Raw genomic sequence first — 19,981 nt, forward strand, 5'->3', positions numbered from 1 at the left:
CCCACCCCCTCCTATCCCTCTCCCCAATCCACCCACTAACATCCCCCAAACACTTCCCCAACAAATTCTCCCCCCACCACTCCCTATACCCCTCCGCCTCAAACGCCCTATACCCAATCCCCCACACCCTATCCCTCCTCCCCGCCTCCACCAACTCCCTCTCCCCCGTCCCCATCAACACACTCCTCATATGCTTATTCCCGTTCCCGCCTCCTCTCCCAGCATGTTCATTCCCCCCCGTGAATTTATACCAATTCCCCACGCGCGCAACCCGGCTTTTCACTACGGTCCAGGCGGTGAAGGAGAAGTTTGTGATGCGCTGACCGTGTTTCTTTTGCGTTTTTGGGTCTGGGGCGGAGAGGATGAGCGTGCAGGTGGAGAGGTCGGAGAAGAAGAGGGATTTGCAGTACATGTAGGATTGTTCGGCGCAGGTGAAGGGGAGGAAGGGGGTTGGGTTGGTGGGGGAGGTGGTGGCGTGGGTTGATAGGATGGATGGTGCTGAAGTGGTTGTGGTGGTAGAAGGGGGTGGTGGTGGAGCGAGGTCGACGAGCCATTGGAGTGATGCGATGGGGATGTTGAAGGGGCTGGGGTGCCATTGGCAGAATATGCCGTAGGGCTTTTCGTTGGGCATGTAGAAGTAGATTGTTCCCTTTTCTGTATCTTCTTCCGTGGGTGTGGCTTTCGTTGGCGGACGGCCGGCGGGGTGGGGTTTGCGCTTTCCCATTGCGTAGTATGAGGATGGATTTGAGTTGTGAAATTTTGTAAGACGCGGGAATACTGACTGAAGAAAAGAAAATCTACTTCGGACAGACGACCTCGGGAGTCTGGTGTGTTTGGGTCTCGTCGAGTGCTTGGTGATGAGTCGTAAGCTAGTACTGTAGTACCATGGTTTGGAAAGGGCGTAAGGGCGACATTTCCATTCCGCCATTCTCTAGTAAGCTTTTCCAACACACATGCTACGGCTGTTCACTGTGTGCCTTTGTTAAAGTCTTACAGCGCCGAACATGTAGAGTTACTACTTTGACACGTAGCTATAAGATATTAGGAGTAGGCTAGTCTAGTTAGTCTCAGTGTACATCTCTTGTGTGTAATCGAAGAGTTCGCACGATGTTTGGTGTTACCCTGTTCGTCCGCGAAGAAAGTGGAAATCGAAATAAGGTGTTCGAGTGCGTAAGCAGTGTTCCTTTGAGTCACTCCCTGTATAGATGTTTTCTCTTCGTCTGTTCTTGTCTCTGTCAGTCGTGCCGGATTTTGTCTAGTCCCATGTGCTTCAATCGGTGTCTCTGCGGCAGTAACCTAAATTGAGAGTTGATTCTGCTCAGTGAGTGGAGCTCACGGCCTGGTCACTCGTGTCAACGAATGAAAGTGAACGTGATGGTAAGTCCATCAGGACGTTGCCCCAGCCAATACACGTCCATATGTTCGGACTTTTCCTGCGAACCATGGTAGAGAGATAACTGGAGCCAAGGTCGACAGCGAATATATAATTCAGCACATATAACTTTCGACCTTCAGCTCTTACCATCTTACGCCTCAACATCCTTAAGTACGTTACCTACAACTACGCCCACCGAGATGTCCGAACCCTCTTTCCGATTCCTGGATCTGCCACCAGAGTTGCGATACATGGTCTACGAGCAGCTCGAAATGACGACGAAGCATTACACACTCGACGACATGCCGGACGAACGTTCCACAATCACACTCGTCTGCAAAAGGTTACCCGTCCAGATACTGGCAACATCCAAATTCATCAATACCGAAGCCATGAAAATCTTCGGGCCCAGGATGCTGCAGTCGAAGGCGCAACCGATGCGCTTCATTATCACAGCGGAACTTAGCAAATCTCTATTCGTCTTGCGCCGTGCGCTCTCGCGCTGTTTCAGATACAATCCTCATCCCGATGGCTCACCACCATTAAGCGAGGCGGCTGAAGCTTTCATCGACCGCTGTGTTAAAACCCGTAGCCTAGCAAGCAGCTGCCGCCATGTTGAGATAATGTTGACCGACAAGGACGCGCCAAGACTCACACGACTCATATGCTTGTTATACCTCAGCAACAAGTTCGCAACGCGATACCACTTGAAAATCACTCTGTTACGCAATGAGCTAGTAACCAGAATACATTATGCCAATTGGCATGCAACGCAGGATCTTGAGCGTGTGTTGTGTATGGACAAGAGGGTGCTTCTGCATCTCGCAGATAAGCCAGATGCTGAGCGATGGAGGAGGGATTGGCAAGAGACGACAAGTGTGCCGGAGGCATGAAGAGTATAGAAGTGTGTGTTTGACCAAGGCTGGACGTCATCAAGATGTCTTGTTCGAATACGAATGGGAATTGCGAGAGGATCTAGGAAGCCTTCCTCGTGTTTGCAGTCAAGGAAATAACAGGGAGCATAGCCGGTACGCTGAGATACCGAAATCTTGCTGGAAACGTCAATCGTACGTGAACATACGCACAGGGCGTTTGGAGCGATGAATGTAGTACGTCTGCTTGTATGGCATTAATAAAATAATGCGACGCTGAGAGAACCCCCAGGTTGCGATAGGGTGTGATGCAGCGGTCTTGGGGTTGAGCGGAAGTCATCCGACAAGCTCGTATTCAAGACATGCATGCTCGTATGCGGTGCGATGTCGTTGCAGTTACGTCGTGGTTACTTGCAGCAATCCTGCAGGGACTCTTTGTCCTTCTGAGCTCAAATGACGCCGTCGCGTGTCCACTCCTGCCCTCGATCTTGCAACACCATCTATTGATTTCTTCTTCCCCAGTCGTTCGCCATGACCTTGGTATGCTGTCTAGAGGCAGCAGGGCCGATTTGGTGCCGTCGCCTGACTTACCTCGCATGGCGGTTTAAGTTTGACAGGTCGCGCTCCCCCTCAACCGAGGTCACGCGCATCGATCATGATGCTAGTCAGGCACACCGTCCGAGCTTCCTTTCCCCGGACGTGCTTAAGATGAATGACGCCGTCCGTGTCTGACCGCGCCGGGCAATGCCACGACATCCCTCGAGGGCCTACACGAGAGGAATTACTTGATCTCGTCTTGTTTCATTACTCAAGCCATGACGAAAGCTCGCTACGACTTCAAGACGCGCCCGGTCGCGCACCCGGACGCTATTGTCGCAGGCGACAAGTACCGCTTTACCATCCTCACAGATGGCTTGCTCCGCTTTGAGTGGGCCGAGGATGGACGATTCGAAGACCGCGCGAGCACCTTTGCCATCAACCGCAAGCTAGCTGTGCCCGACTTCTATGTCTGGGACCGCGGCCACGGCATCGAGATCGTAACGAAGCGCTTCCACGTTGTGTACGACAAGAAGAAGTTTAGCGCCGATGGCTTCAAGATCCACCTCAAGGGCGACGTGACGGGCACATGGACATATGGACAGCAAGTCTCCAACTTGGGCGGAACAACTCGTACACTAGACGGTGTGAACGGCAGGGCCAACCTAGGCCCTGGTGTGCTGTCGAGAGAGGGCATGGCTCCTTTGGATGACACCAAGTCCATGCTCTTCGAAGACAATGGGTGGATTGCTGGACGCAGGGGTGGCGACAGGACCGATCAGTACATCTTCATGTATGGTCGCGACTACCGGGAAGCCATGCGTGCATACTACGCTGTCTCAGGAAGCCAGCCCCTCCTTCCACGATACGCCATGGGCAACTGGTGGAGTCGATACCACGCATACGACGAGAAGGAATATCTCGATTTGCACGATCATTTCGACCGCGACGATGTACCCATGAACGTGGCGGTTGTGGATATGGACTGGCATCTGGTATGGGATCTGCCTGGCGGTGTCAATGGCTGGACCGGATACACATGGAACAAGAAACTGTTCCCTGACCCAGACGCTTTCATGAAGAAGCTGCATGATCGTGGCATGAGGCTGACGCTTAACCTGCATCCAGCGGACGGATTCAGGCCTCACGAAGAGCAGTACCCTGAAGTCGCCAAATACCTTGGTATCGACCCGCAGTCTAAACAGACGATCCCTTTCGACTGCACGGATAAGAAGTTTATGGACGCATACTTCGACATCGTACACCACGAGCACGAAGAGCGAGGCGTAGACTTCTGGTGGGTGGACTGGCAGCAGGGCAACACATCCAAGATCCCTGGGGTAGACCCGCTCTGGGTGCTCAACCACTTCCACTTCCTCGACAATGGCCGTGGGTCCCAGCGTCCCTTGATTCTTTCTCGATTCGGTGGCCCCGGAGCACAGCGCTACCAGATCGGCTTTTCTGGCGATGCTATCATCACCTGGGACAGCCTGCACTTCCAGCCTGAGTTCACAGCTACTGCATCGAACATCGGGTATGGATGGTGGAGTAACGACATTGGTGGTCACACGCATGGCTACAAGAACGACGAGCTCTACACACGTTGGGTACAACTTGGCTGCTGGTCGCCCATTCTGCGTCTTCATTCAGACAACAACCCTTTCAACACGCGCGAGCCCTGGCGGTTCAACGAAGAGGCGTGCACGATCGTCGAAGATACATTGCGTTTCCGCCACCGTCTCATCCCATACTTGTACACCATGAACGCGAGAAGTGCCTCCGACGACGAGCCGCTCGTTCAGCCCATGTACTGGGACTACCCAGAGTCCGACGAAGCGTACAACGTGCCCAATCAATTCCGCTTCGGCTCAGAAATGATCGTGGCGCCCATTACCCAGCCCCGCGACGGGACTACACACCTCGGCGCAGAGAAGCTCTGGCTCCCAGAAGGCCGCTACGTCGACATCTTCACCGGCATCGTATACAACCGCGCCGGCGAGCTCACCGTCCACCGCCCTCTAAACTGCGTCCCCGTCTTCGCAAAAGAAGGATCCATAATCCCGCTCGACGCAGCCTATCGTCCCAAATCCGGTTCTCCAAACCCAGAGGGTCTTGAGATCTTGCTTGCCGTAGGCGCAGACGGCTCTTTCACACTGATCGAAGACGACGGCACCGGCCACCTCGTCGACGACGGCGGTTTCTCAATCATCTCGGACGAGGGCCACGAGGAATCCGCCGACGACACCGTACGCTTCGCACATACACCCATCACGTACAAGCAATCGACCGGCGTCATCAAGATCGGTCCTACAACGCCTGAAAACCCCGCCATTCCCAAGAACAGGTCTTGGAAGATCCGCCTCTTGGCTCACACACTTAAGAAGGGCGCTGAAATACGCTGCGTCACCACCTCACCCAGCACAAAGAAACATGCAAAGACCCTTTCACACAAGATCACTCAGGAAAGCAACGGTACGCTTATCACGCTCGATGCGGTGCCAACTTCGCATACCATCCACATCGAATTGCTCTCTTCTTCATCTCATTCTTCGGGTTCTTCCTCTTCGGGGCCGCAACTCGATGTTATCGACCCGAACCCCAAGCTTTGGGATATCATCGATAAAGCGTGGATCGAACTGGATAAGAAGTGGGATTACTGGAACTGCGTCAACAATGGGGAGCCAGTGTTGAATAAAGTGAGGGCGCTGCAGGGGAGGGGTATGAATCAGGCGTTGTTGGATGCGATGTTGGAGTTGTTGCTTGCGGATGAGAGGTATGCTGGCGAAGAGAAGGATGGGTGGTGAGATGGTAGATGGGTAGTATAGTTTAGCGTGCATAGTAGTTTCTCTACACCGTACATGCTGATGAAGTTGAAATTGCGTCCTGCAGTGAATCTGTTGCGGGTCGCAACTTCAACTTCATCAGCATGTACGGTGTAGAGGAATGACGTAAATGCCTCCTGTTACGCGGAATATGTTTCTATACACATATCTATACATAGCCTTCAGGATCCATGACTCTTCCATGTAATCCCACCCACCATCCAAACCGCACCCAGCTTCTTACGGCCTCATCTCAACCTTCCCCTCATGCCCCTTCATCGCCTCCTTAAACCCATCCCTCTGCAGAATCTCCGCCACCTTATCCATAACCTTGCCCTCCCTCCTCCTACTATAATCACCCTCCTTCATCTCATACCCAGCCCTCGTCGCATCCTCCAAACTCTCATACTCCCAAATATTCGCCTTCATACCCACACCATGATATTGATGTTTCTGCAGGAAAGCCAACCACGCCTTCACCACATCCGGGTGTCCGTCTTGGATCTGTATCAACCGCCGCATGGTAATGCGCTCGAAGTTCTCCTGCGACTTCTTGAAAATGAAGTTGGAGCGCGGCACGGTCCAGCGTTCGGTTATGCGGGGGAGGGGGATGGGGCCGCGGGCGCAGAGACCCATGTAGTAGGCTGCGCGTACGGCGAAGTCGGCGAAGAGGAGGAGGTTGCGGATGTTGTAGGTGCGTAGTTGGAGGTCGCAGGTGGGCACGCCGTGTTCGGGTGTGCGGCGCAGGGGGCGCATGTGTACGGCTCGGACATTGATGGGGGTGCGGAGGGCTTCGAGGGCTTCGGCGGTTTTGGCGTCGAGCGGGGGTTGGTCGGTGGGGAGGGTGATGTTGTGTTCCCTGGTGTTGTTGTTAGAGGACTGCGGGTTGGGATTGAAAGTCCGAAGGGGAGGCTTACTTTGCCAGTTTGATAGGCTCTAGACCAGCGCGTTTGTATACCTTGAGTAGACCCAAGTGGTCAGGCGTGTTTTGTAACTCTTTCCACCTCTGCGCTGCCTCTTCGCGTGTCTTGGGCTCCCATTCTTCCTGACGCTGGTTGACTTTTTGTTGACTTGCGTATAGACTAATGAGTTGTCAGCAACTTCTTCTTCTTTTGTTCCTGTATATTCGGCATATCGTACGTCTTGTATTCCTCCCGACTGATACCAAGATCCTCCAACCGCTGGTCGAGTGGCATGGTACTGTTCTCCAGCTCCAGCTTCAACCGACCCATAAGCTTGGCATCTCTGTCTTCTCTCGAGTCCCTCTCATTGCTCTCCTCTGATCTTGAGCTCTTGGCCCGCGAGAAAGTCTGTGTGTGTGGTCGGGGGGCGTGGGTAATCTGGACCGCGCATTAGCAATTGATGGACTCCCATAAGCAGTTCAATTGGAGTAGAATTACCTTTGTCCTCTTCGCCGGCCCTAAGAAGGAGCGCATACATCGTGGCGCTGCCATGCTTGATATCGTCGCACTCGCCCACGTCCAACATCGAACTTCTTCCAGAGAGCCGATGGCGCTAGTCGCGATTGCAGCTAGAGTCTTGGCGGCATCGGAATTGGCCGCGCCTTCCCTCTGCACCCTAGTCGTACCGTCTCAAATTGTCACATGTACAAGATAACTTGTTCCTCTTGATACAAGATCGAACCTCTGCGATTCCTCGTTTTTCAACTGTTCCTGGAGAAGCACCTAACAATCAAAATGGAAACAGTTTCAGATATGGCTGCGGCACCGAACGCCTATGCCCGCGCTATGCAAACGGCCATGTACGTGCGCCAACAGCTGCCAGAGGCTCTGCAGTATCCCAAGGTAGCCATTGTGTGCGGTTCTGGGCTGGGTGGACTGGCCGACACGATCGAGGCGGAACCAAAAGTTGAGCTGGCTTATGGCACCATTCCAAACTTTCCCAAGAGTACTGGTAAGTGCAGACACGGAAGCATCATTTCGCTGCAGATGCGATCTTTCGAATTGCACAGGATGCGGGGTATTGACACCTTCGTCTAGTTGTGGGACATGCTGGAAAGTTTGTGTTCGGTCAGATTGGGCCTCAGAAGACGCCAGTAGCGCTTCTCGTTGGACGGGCACAGTGAGTCACGGAGAAATCAGAGGCTCTGTTGCAAAGATGATGGTATTAATGGATGCAGTTTCTATGAAGGACACTCGATGGACCTTGTCACATTCGCTACTCGAGTGTGCAAATTGCTTGGTGTCGAGACTATGATCGGTATGTCAAGAGAGCAGATGATCAGAGTCAACTGGCTAACCGTGGATGAAGTCACAAACGCAGCCGGTGGTCTCAACCAGACTTACCGCGTAGGAGACATCGTATGCTTGAACGACGTATGTCAACCCTTTTAGAGACGCCGAGCTTAATCTAACTCTGCTTAGCATCTCAATATGGCTGGACTGGTGGGCATCCATCCTCTGCGTGGACCCAATATCGAGGAGTTTGGCACGCGGTTCCCACCTCTGTCAGATGCGTACGACCTCGACTTGAGGGTGCGGACACACAAGGCCTGGGCAAAACTAGGGCTGGATAAACAGGAGCGACGGCTACACGAGGGTGTGTACGCGTTTGTGGCAGGACCAACGTATGTCATTCAAGTCCTTCTCCTCCCTCTACTTCGCTATGGCATCAAACATGTGCTGACCGTGTTCAAGTTACGAGACTCGTGCAGAATGCCGAATGCTCAGCACGCTAGGAGCTGATGTGGTGGGTATGTCAACTGTACCGGAGATAATCGTTGCCAGACATGCCGGAATGCGTATTCTTGCATTCAGTCTAGTTACCAACGTGGCTGTGCTCGAGGCAGGCGCCCGCGGTAACGATGCGCAGATCCAGACCATGAACAGGGCGGAACTGACTGAGCATTTAAGCCAAGGTAAGGCAAACCACGAGGAGGTACTGGAGGCCGGGCGGGAGGCAGCCAAGGACATGCAAGCCCTGGTCAAGCAGATCTTGTCCGATCTTCACGGCCAATGATCAAGGGCTGTGGTTACGGCGGGCCAATATGGTAACCGCCAGTGGGCCCTTCAGATGTGCATCGCAAGCAGGCATAGTTTCACATGGGTGAGGCCTGAATCCAGAATAGAATATACCATCCACACGGTCCAGAACAAACAAAGTCCCGATGTAGAATCGTCCTGGCATGTGGCCAGAAGCGACGAAGCAAGTCTCAAGGCTTGACGACCTTGCCCTTGTTTCGCTTCGCCTTCATCGCCTTGTAGTGCGCCTTCTTGCCGCTCTGCTTCGATGTCTGGATATCCTCGTACTTGCGCTTGAAACGGCCGCTGTCCTGTTCCTGGGCGACAATCTCCTCCAGCATGGTCTGCTTGCGCTCCTTGTTCTTCAAACGGCTGCTGTAGAACTCTGTAGCGCCTTCGATGATAGTGCCGACTTGGGAGAATGCAGGAACATCGCCCTTCTTGTTGTCCTTCTTGTAGTGGCGGTGGGGGTCAAGGACGTTCCTCATCTTGAGTAGCTGGAGATCTCGGCGCAGCTCTGGGGTAAGGTCGGTCTTGGGCATGTTGAACCACTGTGCGCCAGCGGTGGCCTTCTTCTCCTGTGGAAAGCTGTTAGCATCGTGACTGACAACTTCAAAAGTAAAACTTGAGTGTGGTAATGCCTCAGTGTAACTATGAACTAATGGAGCCTCAGTGGTGCAGGAAGGCAACCAAGACGGCGCCCGAGTCTGCTCAGCTAAAAGTTTGGGATAATTTTCATCACGGGCATGCGGATGTAAATAGTGTGGCTCGAACGTACCTCTTGCTTCTGCTTCTTGATTTGGAGCGGATCCTCAATCTTCTTGATGCCGTTAGCCAAAGCCTGCTGCTTCTTGTCGACGAGCTTCGAGTGATCTAGGCGCGTGATGTTGCCGTCAGTCTTTTCGTAAGTATCGGCAATATGGCCGGGCTGCAGCTTCGGTAGCCTGAATGGAGCATCCGACTTGTTCGCGGGCTGCGCTGTGGCTGCCTTTGCGCGCATACGGACTGCAGCTTCATTAAGCAGCTCCCGTATCTGCTCATCCGAGAGTTCCTCATCGGTGTCCTCAGCGAGGAGCGGCTGGTGCGTTGGCAACTCCATGTTGGCGTTGTCCGGGAAGAAAGTGTTGGAAAATTTGAGGAACTTTTTGAGAAGTTCCGGCGCGCTAGCCAGTTCGGCCCGTGCGGCAGAGCTAGCCTTTCTGGTCGCAATGCGCTCGCGCCGACACGTTCGCAGGCTCCCATACCACAATGATCATTTGATCATTCATATGTTTCGGTATCAAGAAACGACTCCCAAATTAGTCAGAAAAGAGTTCTTTTGAAAGGCTTCAAGATTTTGGAAAGAGGTCATAGGCTCAGTAGGCTCCCATACCATGCCCATTCCAAGGCAGCTGGATTGAGAGTGATCCACCTCTGCTGCTACGCTAGGATTGCCCTGCTCCAAGGTTCCCTTCGTGTCTCTCATGCACTCATAAACGGTCCCGATGGTTGGGATCCGCCACGTCAAGCCCGCTGATGAAGCTCCAAGAGTCAGCTTCATTCCTGGGCCGTCGCGTTTGTCATATTGTCTTATGACGCGTGCTCGCATATTCTGGCGCGCTCGAGAGAATCGGACGGTGAACAACTCATCACTGGCATAGCCCTGGTGTCTACGGGGCCAATGAGAAAGCGTCATCCTGACCAATAGCGCTCACATCCCGCATGCTACTCCAGCTGGGGCGGGATCAAGTTCGTCTCTCTAGCGTGGTGCCTCGATGTGAAGTGTGCTGCCATGAGCCACGATCGGTTCGAGTCTTGGGCCGGATGGAGATTGAATTGTGATAGAGGCGGCAGGAACATTGCGTCGCTACTGTGCTGTCACCTTGTCGGGCCTTGTAGAGAGATGTGGTGCGACGTGCATATCGCGCATATAAGCATGGCTGAGGCGACGATCGCAGCATCTTCCTCTGAAGAGACTCTAGTATGAGAAATACTACGTCAGAACATTGAGCAAATCCTGCACCCGCCCTATACTGCAGCCCGTCTTCGCCCACAGTTCTACATAATTGTCCGCGTCGTGAGTAACGTTGGGGCCCTTGCTTAGCTGTGGTTCGTTGACTCGTTAGAAACCCACCAACCAAGCATCAAACTCCGCGAATATATTCTCGTACTGGAATTTGATTCGTCGAACCAGAGCATAGGTCAGTTGCGCATTTGATACAACCTCACGGGCGTTGGTGCCATTGAGAAATAGAGTAATGCTCATCTACCATGGCAGGCCGCACACAGCAACGCCGCGGGAGCCTAAAGACAGGTACCTGCGCCTTCCCCGCCCACCTCTCCCGACCACTCAGACCGCATCTTCGACGGAATCACGACCTCGCCCTCCTCACACAACACGCCCACCGCGACACTCCGAGCAGCCATTGGACGTCGCGCGTCCCTTTCTGCACCGTCCCGCGACCGAGGAACAAGTATTGCCATCCAGACACGCCGCGGACTGACGCAGACCCTGTCCACCGCGTAACACTTGCGCAACCACGCCCAAGCCATGGACCAAGTCAACCTCCAGGGCCACGGCCAGCAGAAGATGCGCCAGCAGCCCCAGCAAGCTGCGCCGCGCAAATACGATGGCCAGCAGGGCAACCCCCTCTATGATCCCACCAACGGTGGCCACTATGGTACGTCTTCCCGCCCCAGCTGCATGCCCACGCGACGCGGCGCTGGCTGTCGCATTCACCATGACATCCTGTGCTAACACCATACCGCAGGCGCATCCGCAGCAGTACGTTATATTCGCGCATCCGCGCCTATGCCAACTTCCAGCCGCTGATATTTGGTCCAGATTGCCGCACAGAACCACGCGCCCGATCCACAGCTGTTCACCGGTTCGTGGCAGAACGTACGCGCTCGCATCTGTCATAGCCACGATCGCACAAACTAACGCCTACAGGTCAACCAAGGACTCACCGGCAACTACCGCGACATCCTCAACACATACTGGCAGCAACAGGTCACGAAGCTCGAGACCGATGAACATGACTACAAGCTTCACCAGCTCCCGCTTGCCCGCATCAAGAAGGTCATGAAGGCCGACCCTGAGGTCAAGATGATCTCAGCCGAAGCCCCCATCCTTTTCGCCAAGGGTTGCGACATCTTCATCACCGAGCTCACAATGCGCGCCTGGATCCACGCCGAGGAGAACAAGCGTCGCACCCTCCAGCGCTCCGACATCGCCTCGGCTTTGTCAAAGTCGGACATGTTCGACTTCCTCATCGACATCGTGCCCCGCGAAGAGGCTCATCCCCACAAGAGGAGTGCCGGCCAGAACGCAGCTGTACAGTCATCAGCAGCTGTGGTCCCTCCCGGGGCTATGCCTCAGCCAGTACATGCTCAACATTCCATGCCACCTCCCGACTATGGCCTGCAGGAGCATCTGGGACAGCAGCAGGAGTACCAGCAACCGCCTATGTACCCGGGTCCGATGCAAGGCGATCCCCGCGCCTATGCGCAGCAGCCCATGTTCGACCCCAGCGTCTACACTCAATACCAGGTGGGCGGCCAGCAACCGCAAATGTACGCAGTTGGTGGTCAGCGTGGGCCTGACCCGAATGCCGATCCCCAGAGCTATGGCCGGTATGAGGCTGACCCCGACGACGCTGAAGGCGAGAGGGTCGACGCTGAGGGTTAGAAACGACCACGTCGTCCTATGTCCTGGAGCCTTCGTCGACGTGAGCTCACCCACTTTGCATGTTAGCATGTTGATGTAGTCTCCAGACCTGTCGGTTTCTTTATGTGGCGTTGAGGGAGTTTGGGGAATGATTGGGTACGGCCGCGGATGCGGATCGGGTAGCTCGTGGCAGCCTTATGAGCAGATATCCATTGATAGAGTAACAGCTTGCACCACCACCATGTTTTCACATCAACAGTGCAGTGAGGTGTGCTTGAGCGCGGAGATGGAAACGACGATGGCAGCATCCCGATCCGCTCCGGCGACTAAACTGGCTGAACATGACGAAGATCAGTCAGGGTCCAAGGTCCACATCGCATCAAATCCTGGAGATCTTCACAGAAAGAGGTGGTACCGAGACAACCCAGGGGTCTCGGAAGCCTATTGGGTGGACTGCTTTCGATGATCAGACAGCCTTGCCAATTATCCCCCATCACTGACAAGAGTGCCCTAGACACTTCGTCAGCGGCCGAAGTACTAGTTACCGTACGCGGGCTAAAAACCATCTTCTCCAGTCTATGGATCCGTACCTGCGTCACAACTAGTGGGCATCCGACCTGCTCCGACTGCTCATGGCACCGAGGCTCGCTGCACATGCTTGGCTAACACAGCGATACCTAGGTAGCATGAGAATGCATTTTTAAATCTCAAGACCAACCGTTGAGTTCGTATATGGAGCAGCCTGGATTCCACTACCAAGCCCTCAACAAGCACTCACGAAACTAACACTGTCACAAAGCTAGCCAGACTGTGCTGGGGGCATTAGACGGCCATTAGCTTGAAGCGTTTCCCAGACATACTCCCGCCGGTACCCCGCCAGGTCCGTGCTCCACCCCACCTTCCTGGATCCAACAGAACGGGCGCGTGGTGCAGCTCCTACCCTACTTTACTTCAAGCCACCTCCTTCTGTCTTCTTTTCTCTCACCGACTCTTCAACTCCTCTCTCAATCTCTCTTCTCAACTACCACTTTTCAACGCGTCTCCCTTTAACAAACTCACATCACAATGGTCAAAGCCGTAGTAGCCGGAGCCGCAGGAGGCATTGGACAGGTACGAGCTCGAGAGTACCTCAGGGACTTGTCCCTCTACATTGCATCCGAAACTGACTGAAATAACCTCGACAGCCCCTCTCTCTGCTCCTCAAGTCCTGCCAACACGTCACTGAGCTCGCCCTCTACGATGTCGTCAACACACCAGGTGTCGCTGCCGATCTCTCGCACATCTCGACCCCAGCAGTATGAGCTAACCCTAGCCCCGCATATGCATGGAGATACTGAAGGTGGACAGGCTGTCACAGGTTTCCTGCCAAAGGAGGACGGTATGCAAAAGGCCCTCACCGGCGCTGATGTCGTTGTCATCCCTGCTGGTATTCCCCGTAAGTCGAACTCACACTGTTGTTGTGGCACCAAAACCTAACGAATACTCAGGCAAGCCGGGTATGACCCGTGACGATCTCTTCAAGATCAACGCCGGTATCGTTCAGGGCCTCATCGAGGGTGTTGCCAAGTACTGCCCCAAGGCATTCGTCCTCGTCATCTCCAACCCCGTCAACTCGACCGTTCCCATCGCCGCCGAGGTCCTCAAGAAGGCAGGCGTCTTCGACCCCAAGAGGCTCTTCGGTGTCACCACCCTTGATGTCGTCCGCGCTGAGACCTTTGTCGCTGAGATCACCGGCGAGAAGAACCCCGGCAACCTGAACATTCCCGTCATTGGCGGTCACTCCGGCGAGACCATCGTACCTCTATTCAGCCAGTCAAAGCCGAGCGTAAACATCCCGGCTGAAAAGATGGAGGCTCTTGTCAAGCGCGTCCAATTCGGTGGTGACGAGGTTGTTCAGGCAAAGGAGGGCGCTGGATCCGCTACTCTGTCCATGGCCTACGCCGGATACCGGTATGTTGCATACTTGCTACCAAAGTGCATTAGCTAACTGCGAACAGCTTCGCCGAGAAGGTCATCAAGGCCTCCAAGGGCGAGAAGGGCATCGTAGAGCCCAGCTACGTCTACCTCCCTGGTGTTGAGGGCGGAGATGCCATCTCCAAGGCCACTGGACTTGAGTTCTTCTCCGTGCCCATCGAGCTCGGCCCCAACGGTGCCGAGAAGGCCATCGACGTTGTCAGCAGCGCCAACGACCAAGAGAAGAAGCTTCTCCAGGCCTGCTACGACGGCCTGAAGGGCAACATCAGCAAGGGCGTCGAGTTCGTCGCCAACCCTCCGGCTAAGTGAGTGTACCCGGATGTCGGTACAGCTCCTACACAAACTCACATGCGCCTGTCTGTAGATAGACTATGAGGCGTCATGTTGAGCATGAGAGATGACACTACGAGAACGTGCCTTGGGATATGCATGAATCTATGCCGATCTGAGCTAAAATATCAATGTTCGCACGACACAATACCATGACCCATTCCAAGTGACGTGCGTTGTTGCCATCATCACTTTCGTATCTATTGAGTTGCATCGAAATATGTGTCGTGTCTATGTATTCCCGACATAACACCAGTTCAGTTGCCAAATGGACGTAGAAATGGCCTGAGAGAGCTATGACATCGTGGACCCTTGCAGAAGAATGATCGGCCGCGGCTCCAGCAGCCCACATCTGTACTCGAACATCAACACCACCACCAATACACCGCAATAAACTCGACACCGCACCGACACCTACCACTGCAAATCCCCGACCTTGTATTGAGTAGCAGACGACGGAATCATTCAAGCTATTGAAAACGCAAACACCCGCCGGCACACCCTCACACCACATCGGAGCGCGCATCTTCGTCGCGCACAAACTCGCAACCACTACCATTGCCTGTAGCACGACTGAGGACGCAGATACCCTAAACCTCCGCCCAATATGGCGCAAGCCAACCCCTCTGCACCGAACGAGCCCACCACATCCTACGTCGACCCCACGTTCTCCTTAGTCAACACATCATGTCTTGATCTCCTGCTTATAGAGCTTGTACCCATGGCATATCGCATAACAGCCGATCTCGCCGCCCGGGAAGAGGAGTGGATACATGGGTCATCAGCCACAAAGCCAAAGCGACTATCGGGTACAAGCAACGACGCGTCAAGCACAGCGGCGGGCACAGCAAGAGGGACAGAAGGCGGGCCAGTAGGCGGAGGAGGCACTGCGACAGTCGACGAGGAAGAAGCACGAGAGGCTGTGTTCCATCGATTAGAGAATCTCGGGTATAGGGTTGGGCTGGGTGTTGTCGAACGGTACTTCTACTCTCGACGCATGATTGAGCCCCCAAGACCATGGCTAACATTTGACACAGATTCTCCCGAGACGCGCCCCGACCCACCACACCTCTCGATTGCATAAAGTTCCTATGCAAAGACCTATGGACACTCCTCTTCCGAAAGCAGATCGACAACCTCAAGACCAACCACCGCGGCATCTACGTCCTTACAGACAATACATTCAAACCTCTCGGCCGCATGTCATTCGATACAAAGAAATACGACGCCGCTATGCAAGCCGCGCTGGTAGCACAAACAGGCGATGTAGCGCTCGGACGGGACGCAAATAGCCAGGCAAGGGTCCAGCCCTTTCTATACTTTCCAGCCGGTCTGATAAGAGGATGTCTTGCAAGTTTGGGCATACAAGCAACAGTTACAGCGGAAAGTGCTGCACTGCCTGGAGCTACGTTCCAGATCAGAACTGCTGGTGCGAAGACCTGAGAGAGGAGGGTGGTACATAATCCGATTTTCAGCAGCATTGCGCGGCGTCTCTAGAAAGAATCAAGCAGCCGCCGTTGCACATATACAGATAATTCAAAGGTCTTTACTCGGAGAGTGAAGACGCAGACTGTGGCAGCAAACCTATACCCACACTGCGCCAAGGACAATGGTCTGATTAATACTAGTACGAATGGCGGCGGGACGATAAAGCATCGCTACTTGCAATACCCAGACAACTAGTTCATTCCATTACTGGCTATCTCTTTCCAACGATCCGGAGTATGAGAGCTTGATGAGACAGCACGATAGTAAGATGATATGCTCGCACTCGGTTCGCAAAGCTTCGAGTGCTTGGGTGCAGGCACGATTACCTTTCTATATCAACAAGTCCAATCCACCTTAGCAACCACGATATATTGCAATCTCCAAATTCGCTTATCGCGACTCCAATTGGAGCCGGCAAGTCTCTCCAAGTCTTCACCCTGGTTCATTCGTCGTTCGCGGGGTAGATTGCTAACCGAGCAGGGGGTTTATCAACGTTCAGCAAACCGTTTTCGGCAGCTGCGTTCTTTCCTTGAACATGACATCACGGCCTTAGCAACAAGCCTCTGTCAGCGGCTGGCCTACTGCTAGTACGTCTCTTATCTGAACTTGTAAACGATTCGAGATGAGTTTGCGCTACAACACCAAGTGTCGCCTAAGAACGGAATGAACGCGTCCAACCCCATCGATCATCCGTCAGTACATGTGGAGATTCATCAACCCTAGCTTATCGCACGCGACGCCCATGTCATACCATCAGATCGTCGCTGCACTTACCATCCCGTGTAACGACTTTCCCCTATCACACCAATGGACTCTCAGTATCGCGTCGTGCAATCGCCGCGGAAACGCCGTTGGCCCCCGGCGGCGAACTACTCCTTGAGCATCACAGTAGTATCTCGACTTACCCTGCTCGGTAATTGGAGTCGGAGCCGTAGTCGGAGTCTTCACAACATGTGTTAATATAACCGACCGACCTTCTCGCAAAGGATGCGTCTGAGAACTTTCAACTTTTGACGAGTCTGTTAGATCTCACCATGTCAGAGACAGCGAAAGTACCTCTCCCAGTGGGAGCCGGTTATGGTATGTTTATCCTCCACCCCTGATCAATTCTCGTAGCTAAATGATCTAGGCGTCGTTGTCGGCATCGGTTTCTTCTTCGCCTTCCTTATGATGGGAATCTCATACCTCCAAAACCGATACACACGCTACTCGACCCAGTCATCCGAGGAGTTCAACACAGCTTCCCGCTCCGTCAAACCCGGTCTAATCGCCTCCGGCATCGTCTCAGCATGGACGTGGGCAGCAACGCTCCTCCAATCCTCCACAGTCGCTTATCAGTATGGCGTCGCTGGGCCGTTCTGGTATGCCGCCGGTGCTACGGTGCAGATCCTCATGTTCTCGATCCTGGCATGCAAAGTCAAGCAGAACGCACCGAGGTGTCACACGTACCTTGAGATTATCAAAGCGCGATATGGCACGTTTGCGCATTTGGTGTTTATGGTGTTTGCGATGGTGACGAATATTTTGGTTGGCAGCCAGCTTTTGCTGGGTGGAAGTGCGGTTGTCACGAGCTTGACGGGTATGCCGGTGTATGCTGCTGTCTTCTTGATTCCAGTTGGTAAGTAAGACACGAGAGATGAGTCGCGGGATACTGACAAAAGTAGGTGTGTGTGCCTATGTAATCCTCGGTGGTCTGCGAGCGACTTTCATCTGCGATTACAGCCACACTTTGATCCTGATGATCATTATCCTTTACTTCATGTTCAACGCGTATGCCGTCAGTCCGCTGATCGGCTCACCCGGCGAGATGTACGAGTTGCTCAAGAAAGCTGGGGCTCAGCGACCTGTTGCAGGTAACGAGGACGGGTCATATGTGACGCTGAAGTCAAACTTTGGTTTGATCTTTGGTGTCATTCAGTTGTGCTCTGGATCCGGAACTGTCTTTCTCGACCAGGCCTACTGGCAGCGCGCGATCGCTTCGAAGCCTTCGACTGCCGTACGCGCATATCTCCTAGGAGGGATCGCTTGGTTCGCTATTCCTTTCGGATTCTCGACGACGCTTGGTCTGGCGGCTGTGGCACTCACCGATAACCCTCGATTTCCGACGTACCCTGAGGTGCCTACTTCTGGACAGATCTCGTCTGGTCTGGCTGCCGCCTTTGCTGCGGAGACATTGATGGGCCAAGGAGGTGCCGTTGCGCTACTGGTGGTTCTCTTCATGGCAGTCACGTCCTGCGCATCTGCGGAACTCATCGCTGTCTCCTCGCTCCTTACGTTCGACGTTTACAAGGCATACATATCGCCCAAGGCAACACCAAAGCAGCTGGTGTTTGTTTCGCACATCATGATTTGCGTCTTTGGGTTGACAATGTCTGTGTTTGCGTGTATTTGGAACGCGGCTTCGATCGACTTGGGATGGTTGTTCCTGTGAGTCCAACTCAACATCATGGCATTGCTACTTACTGATTATTTATAGCGTTATGGGTCTGCTCATCGGCGGCGCTGTCTTCCCAACAGCCTTCTCCATACTATGGCGAAAGCAAACCAAAGTTGCTGCTATATCAGGTTGTCTATCTGGCCTTGCCGCAGGTCTTACCGCATGGCTAGGTACAGCCAAGAGCTATTATGGCGAGATCACGGTAGAAACGACCGGCATGTCTTATCCCACACTCGCCGGTAATCTAGCAGCCATTATGACCGGCCTCATCGTAACAACAACAATCACACTGATCAAGCCCGACAACTTTGACTGGGAAATCACGCGCGCCATCAACGCCGTCGAGCTGGATGGCGTAAACGACGACAACACCCCCAGAGAAAGTTCAACCCCCGAACTCTCCGATTCTGGCGAGAAGAAGATTGCAACAGACGCTCCAACGCAACCCGAAGCAATCGCAACGGCAGCAGAACTCCCACCTCATCTCGCCCCCACACAAGAAGAGCCCGACGACCCATCAACACTCCGCCGCGCTTTCAAACTCGCCTGCATCTCCGCCTTCCTCTTGACCTTTATCCTCGACTTCCTTCTTCCGATGCCCATGTTCTTCTCGCACTACATCTTTTCCAAAGGCTTCTTTACGGCATGGGTGGTTGTAAGCTTTATTTGGGTGTTTGCTAGTAGCGCAATTAGTTGTTTGTTGCCGATTTGGGAGACGAGGGGCAGTTTTGGGACGCTGTTTCGGAAGATGGGTGCGGATTTTAGGGGGAAGAAATGATGTGACAGGAGGGGAAGGGGTAGATTGTAATGTTGTTAGACATAGAGTACAGCGGAAGAGACTGCGGGTTGTGTTGTGTCAAAGCATTTGAGTTTAACGCATGGCGTGTTTGGATGTGATGTTCGCGGTCACTATGCCGACTAACTTGGAGGCTAAAAAGTGAGCCTCAGCAATTACCTTCATTCCTACCGCTCGCTGCTCCGCTAGTTATCCAGACAAGATCTCTGCACGAACCATCATGACCACCCCGCAATATCTCAAAGTCGTCACCACGATCATCTCTTACACCTTCATCTTATCCATGACACGAATATACTCCCCCAGACCTACAAGCCAAGTACTAAACAGCAACACCAAAGACCAGCATCTGACATCACTCCCAATAGATCAACCCATAACCTCAAGACTCATAAAGGTAACCCTTGGCCTACAGCTTCGCTCCCACCATTCCCATGACCGGCGTGTCGAGCATGTGTATGCACAGTCCGGATAGCCATCGAGAATTTTCCTGGTGCCAGCTACGATATTCCGAAGCGAAGACGAAGCGGTGGATTTGATCGATAAGGCTTGCTTAGCAGAGCACAGAGCGCTGGATCTGGCGTGAGTACTGATCGCTACGATGATGTTCGTACGTCTTTTTGGGGTGGTTCAATATGACTTGTCCTTATGTGGGTTACAGGGTGTGTGTCCGTATTCGTGCAGGGTGCGTAGGGAGGGGGCGGCGCCGTTGCGGGAGCC

General features: G+C 53.7%; 8 protein-coding genes across 8 annotated transcripts; 6 read left to right on the forward strand and 2 right to left on the reverse strand.

Moving 5' to 3' along the window:
* Positions 1-3,062: 3,062 nt before the first annotated feature.
* On the forward strand, positions 3,063-5,588 carry J4E93_011036 (uncharacterized protein; the record flags this gene model as incomplete). Its single annotated transcript, XM_049348906.1, has 1 exon — positions 3,063-5,588. The coding sequence occupies one exon, from the start codon at positions 3,063-3,065 to the stop codon at positions 5,586-5,588; it is 2,526 nt and encodes an 841-aa protein (XP_049193929.1).
* Positions 5,589-5,846: 258 nt separating this feature from the next.
* Positions 5,847-7,060, reverse strand: J4E93_011037 (uncharacterized protein; the record flags this gene model as incomplete). The annotated part of the gene is made up of 4 exons (XM_049348907.1): positions 5,847-6,465; positions 6,524-6,688; positions 6,747-6,946; positions 7,007-7,060. 4 exons carry the CDS (start codon positions 7,058-7,060, stop codon positions 5,847-5,849), a joined length of 1,038 nt encoding a protein of 345 aa, XP_049193930.1.
* Positions 7,061-7,321: 261 nt separating this feature from the next.
* Positions 7,322-8,585, forward strand: J4E93_011038 (uncharacterized protein; the record flags this gene model as incomplete). The annotated part of the gene is made up of 6 exons (XM_049348908.1): positions 7,322-7,520; positions 7,607-7,688; positions 7,747-7,826; positions 7,878-7,942; positions 7,991-8,193; positions 8,264-8,585. 6 exons carry the CDS (start codon positions 7,322-7,324, stop codon positions 8,583-8,585), a joined length of 951 nt encoding a protein of 316 aa, XP_049193931.1.
* A 193-nt stretch (positions 8,586-8,778) lies between these two features.
* J4E93_011039 (uncharacterized protein) lies at positions 8,779-9,686 on the reverse strand (the record flags this gene model as incomplete). The annotated part of the gene is made up of 2 exons (XM_049348909.1): positions 8,779-9,165; positions 9,366-9,686. The coding sequence occupies 2 exons, from the start codon at positions 9,684-9,686 to the stop codon at positions 8,779-8,781; spliced, it is 708 nt and encodes a 235-aa protein (XP_049193932.1).
* A 1,431-nt stretch (positions 9,687-11,117) lies between these two features.
* On the forward strand, positions 11,118-12,257 carry J4E93_011040 (uncharacterized protein; the record flags this gene model as incomplete). Its single annotated transcript, XM_049348910.1, has 4 exons — positions 11,118-11,247; positions 11,338-11,351; positions 11,412-11,468; positions 11,520-12,257. The coding sequence occupies 4 exons, from the start codon at positions 11,118-11,120 to the stop codon at positions 12,255-12,257; spliced, it is 939 nt and encodes a 312-aa protein (XP_049193933.1).
* Positions 12,258-13,301: 1,044 nt separating this feature from the next.
* J4E93_011041 (uncharacterized protein) lies at positions 13,302-14,519 on the forward strand (the record flags this gene model as incomplete). Its single annotated transcript, XM_049348911.1, has 5 exons — positions 13,302-13,346; positions 13,421-13,531; positions 13,584-13,671; positions 13,724-14,186; positions 14,234-14,519. 5 exons carry the CDS (start codon positions 13,302-13,304, stop codon positions 14,517-14,519), a joined length of 993 nt encoding a protein of 330 aa, XP_049193934.1.
* Positions 14,520-15,147: 628 nt separating this feature from the next.
* On the forward strand, positions 15,148-15,983 carry J4E93_011042 (uncharacterized protein; the record flags this gene model as incomplete). Its single annotated transcript, XM_049348912.1, has 2 exons — positions 15,148-15,488; positions 15,578-15,983. The coding sequence occupies 2 exons, from the start codon at positions 15,148-15,150 to the stop codon at positions 15,981-15,983; spliced, it is 747 nt and encodes a 248-aa protein (XP_049193935.1).
* Positions 15,984-17,062: 1,079 nt separating this feature from the next.
* Positions 17,063-19,243, forward strand: J4E93_011043 (uncharacterized protein; the record flags this gene model as incomplete). The annotated part of the gene is made up of 4 exons (XM_049348913.1): positions 17,063-17,108; positions 17,158-17,646; positions 17,693-18,455; positions 18,505-19,243. 4 exons carry the CDS (start codon positions 17,063-17,065, stop codon positions 19,241-19,243), a joined length of 2,037 nt encoding a protein of 678 aa, XP_049193936.1.
* Between the last annotated feature and the right edge of the window lie 738 nt (positions 19,244-19,981).

This window comes from Alternaria ventricosa (genome assembly GCF_023758065.1).
Source record: "Alternaria ventricosa strain BMP 2768 chromosome Unknown scaffold_48, whole genome shotgun sequence".
Lineage (NCBI taxonomy): Eukaryota > Fungi > Ascomycota > Dothideomycetes > Pleosporales > Pleosporaceae > Alternaria > Alternaria ventricosa.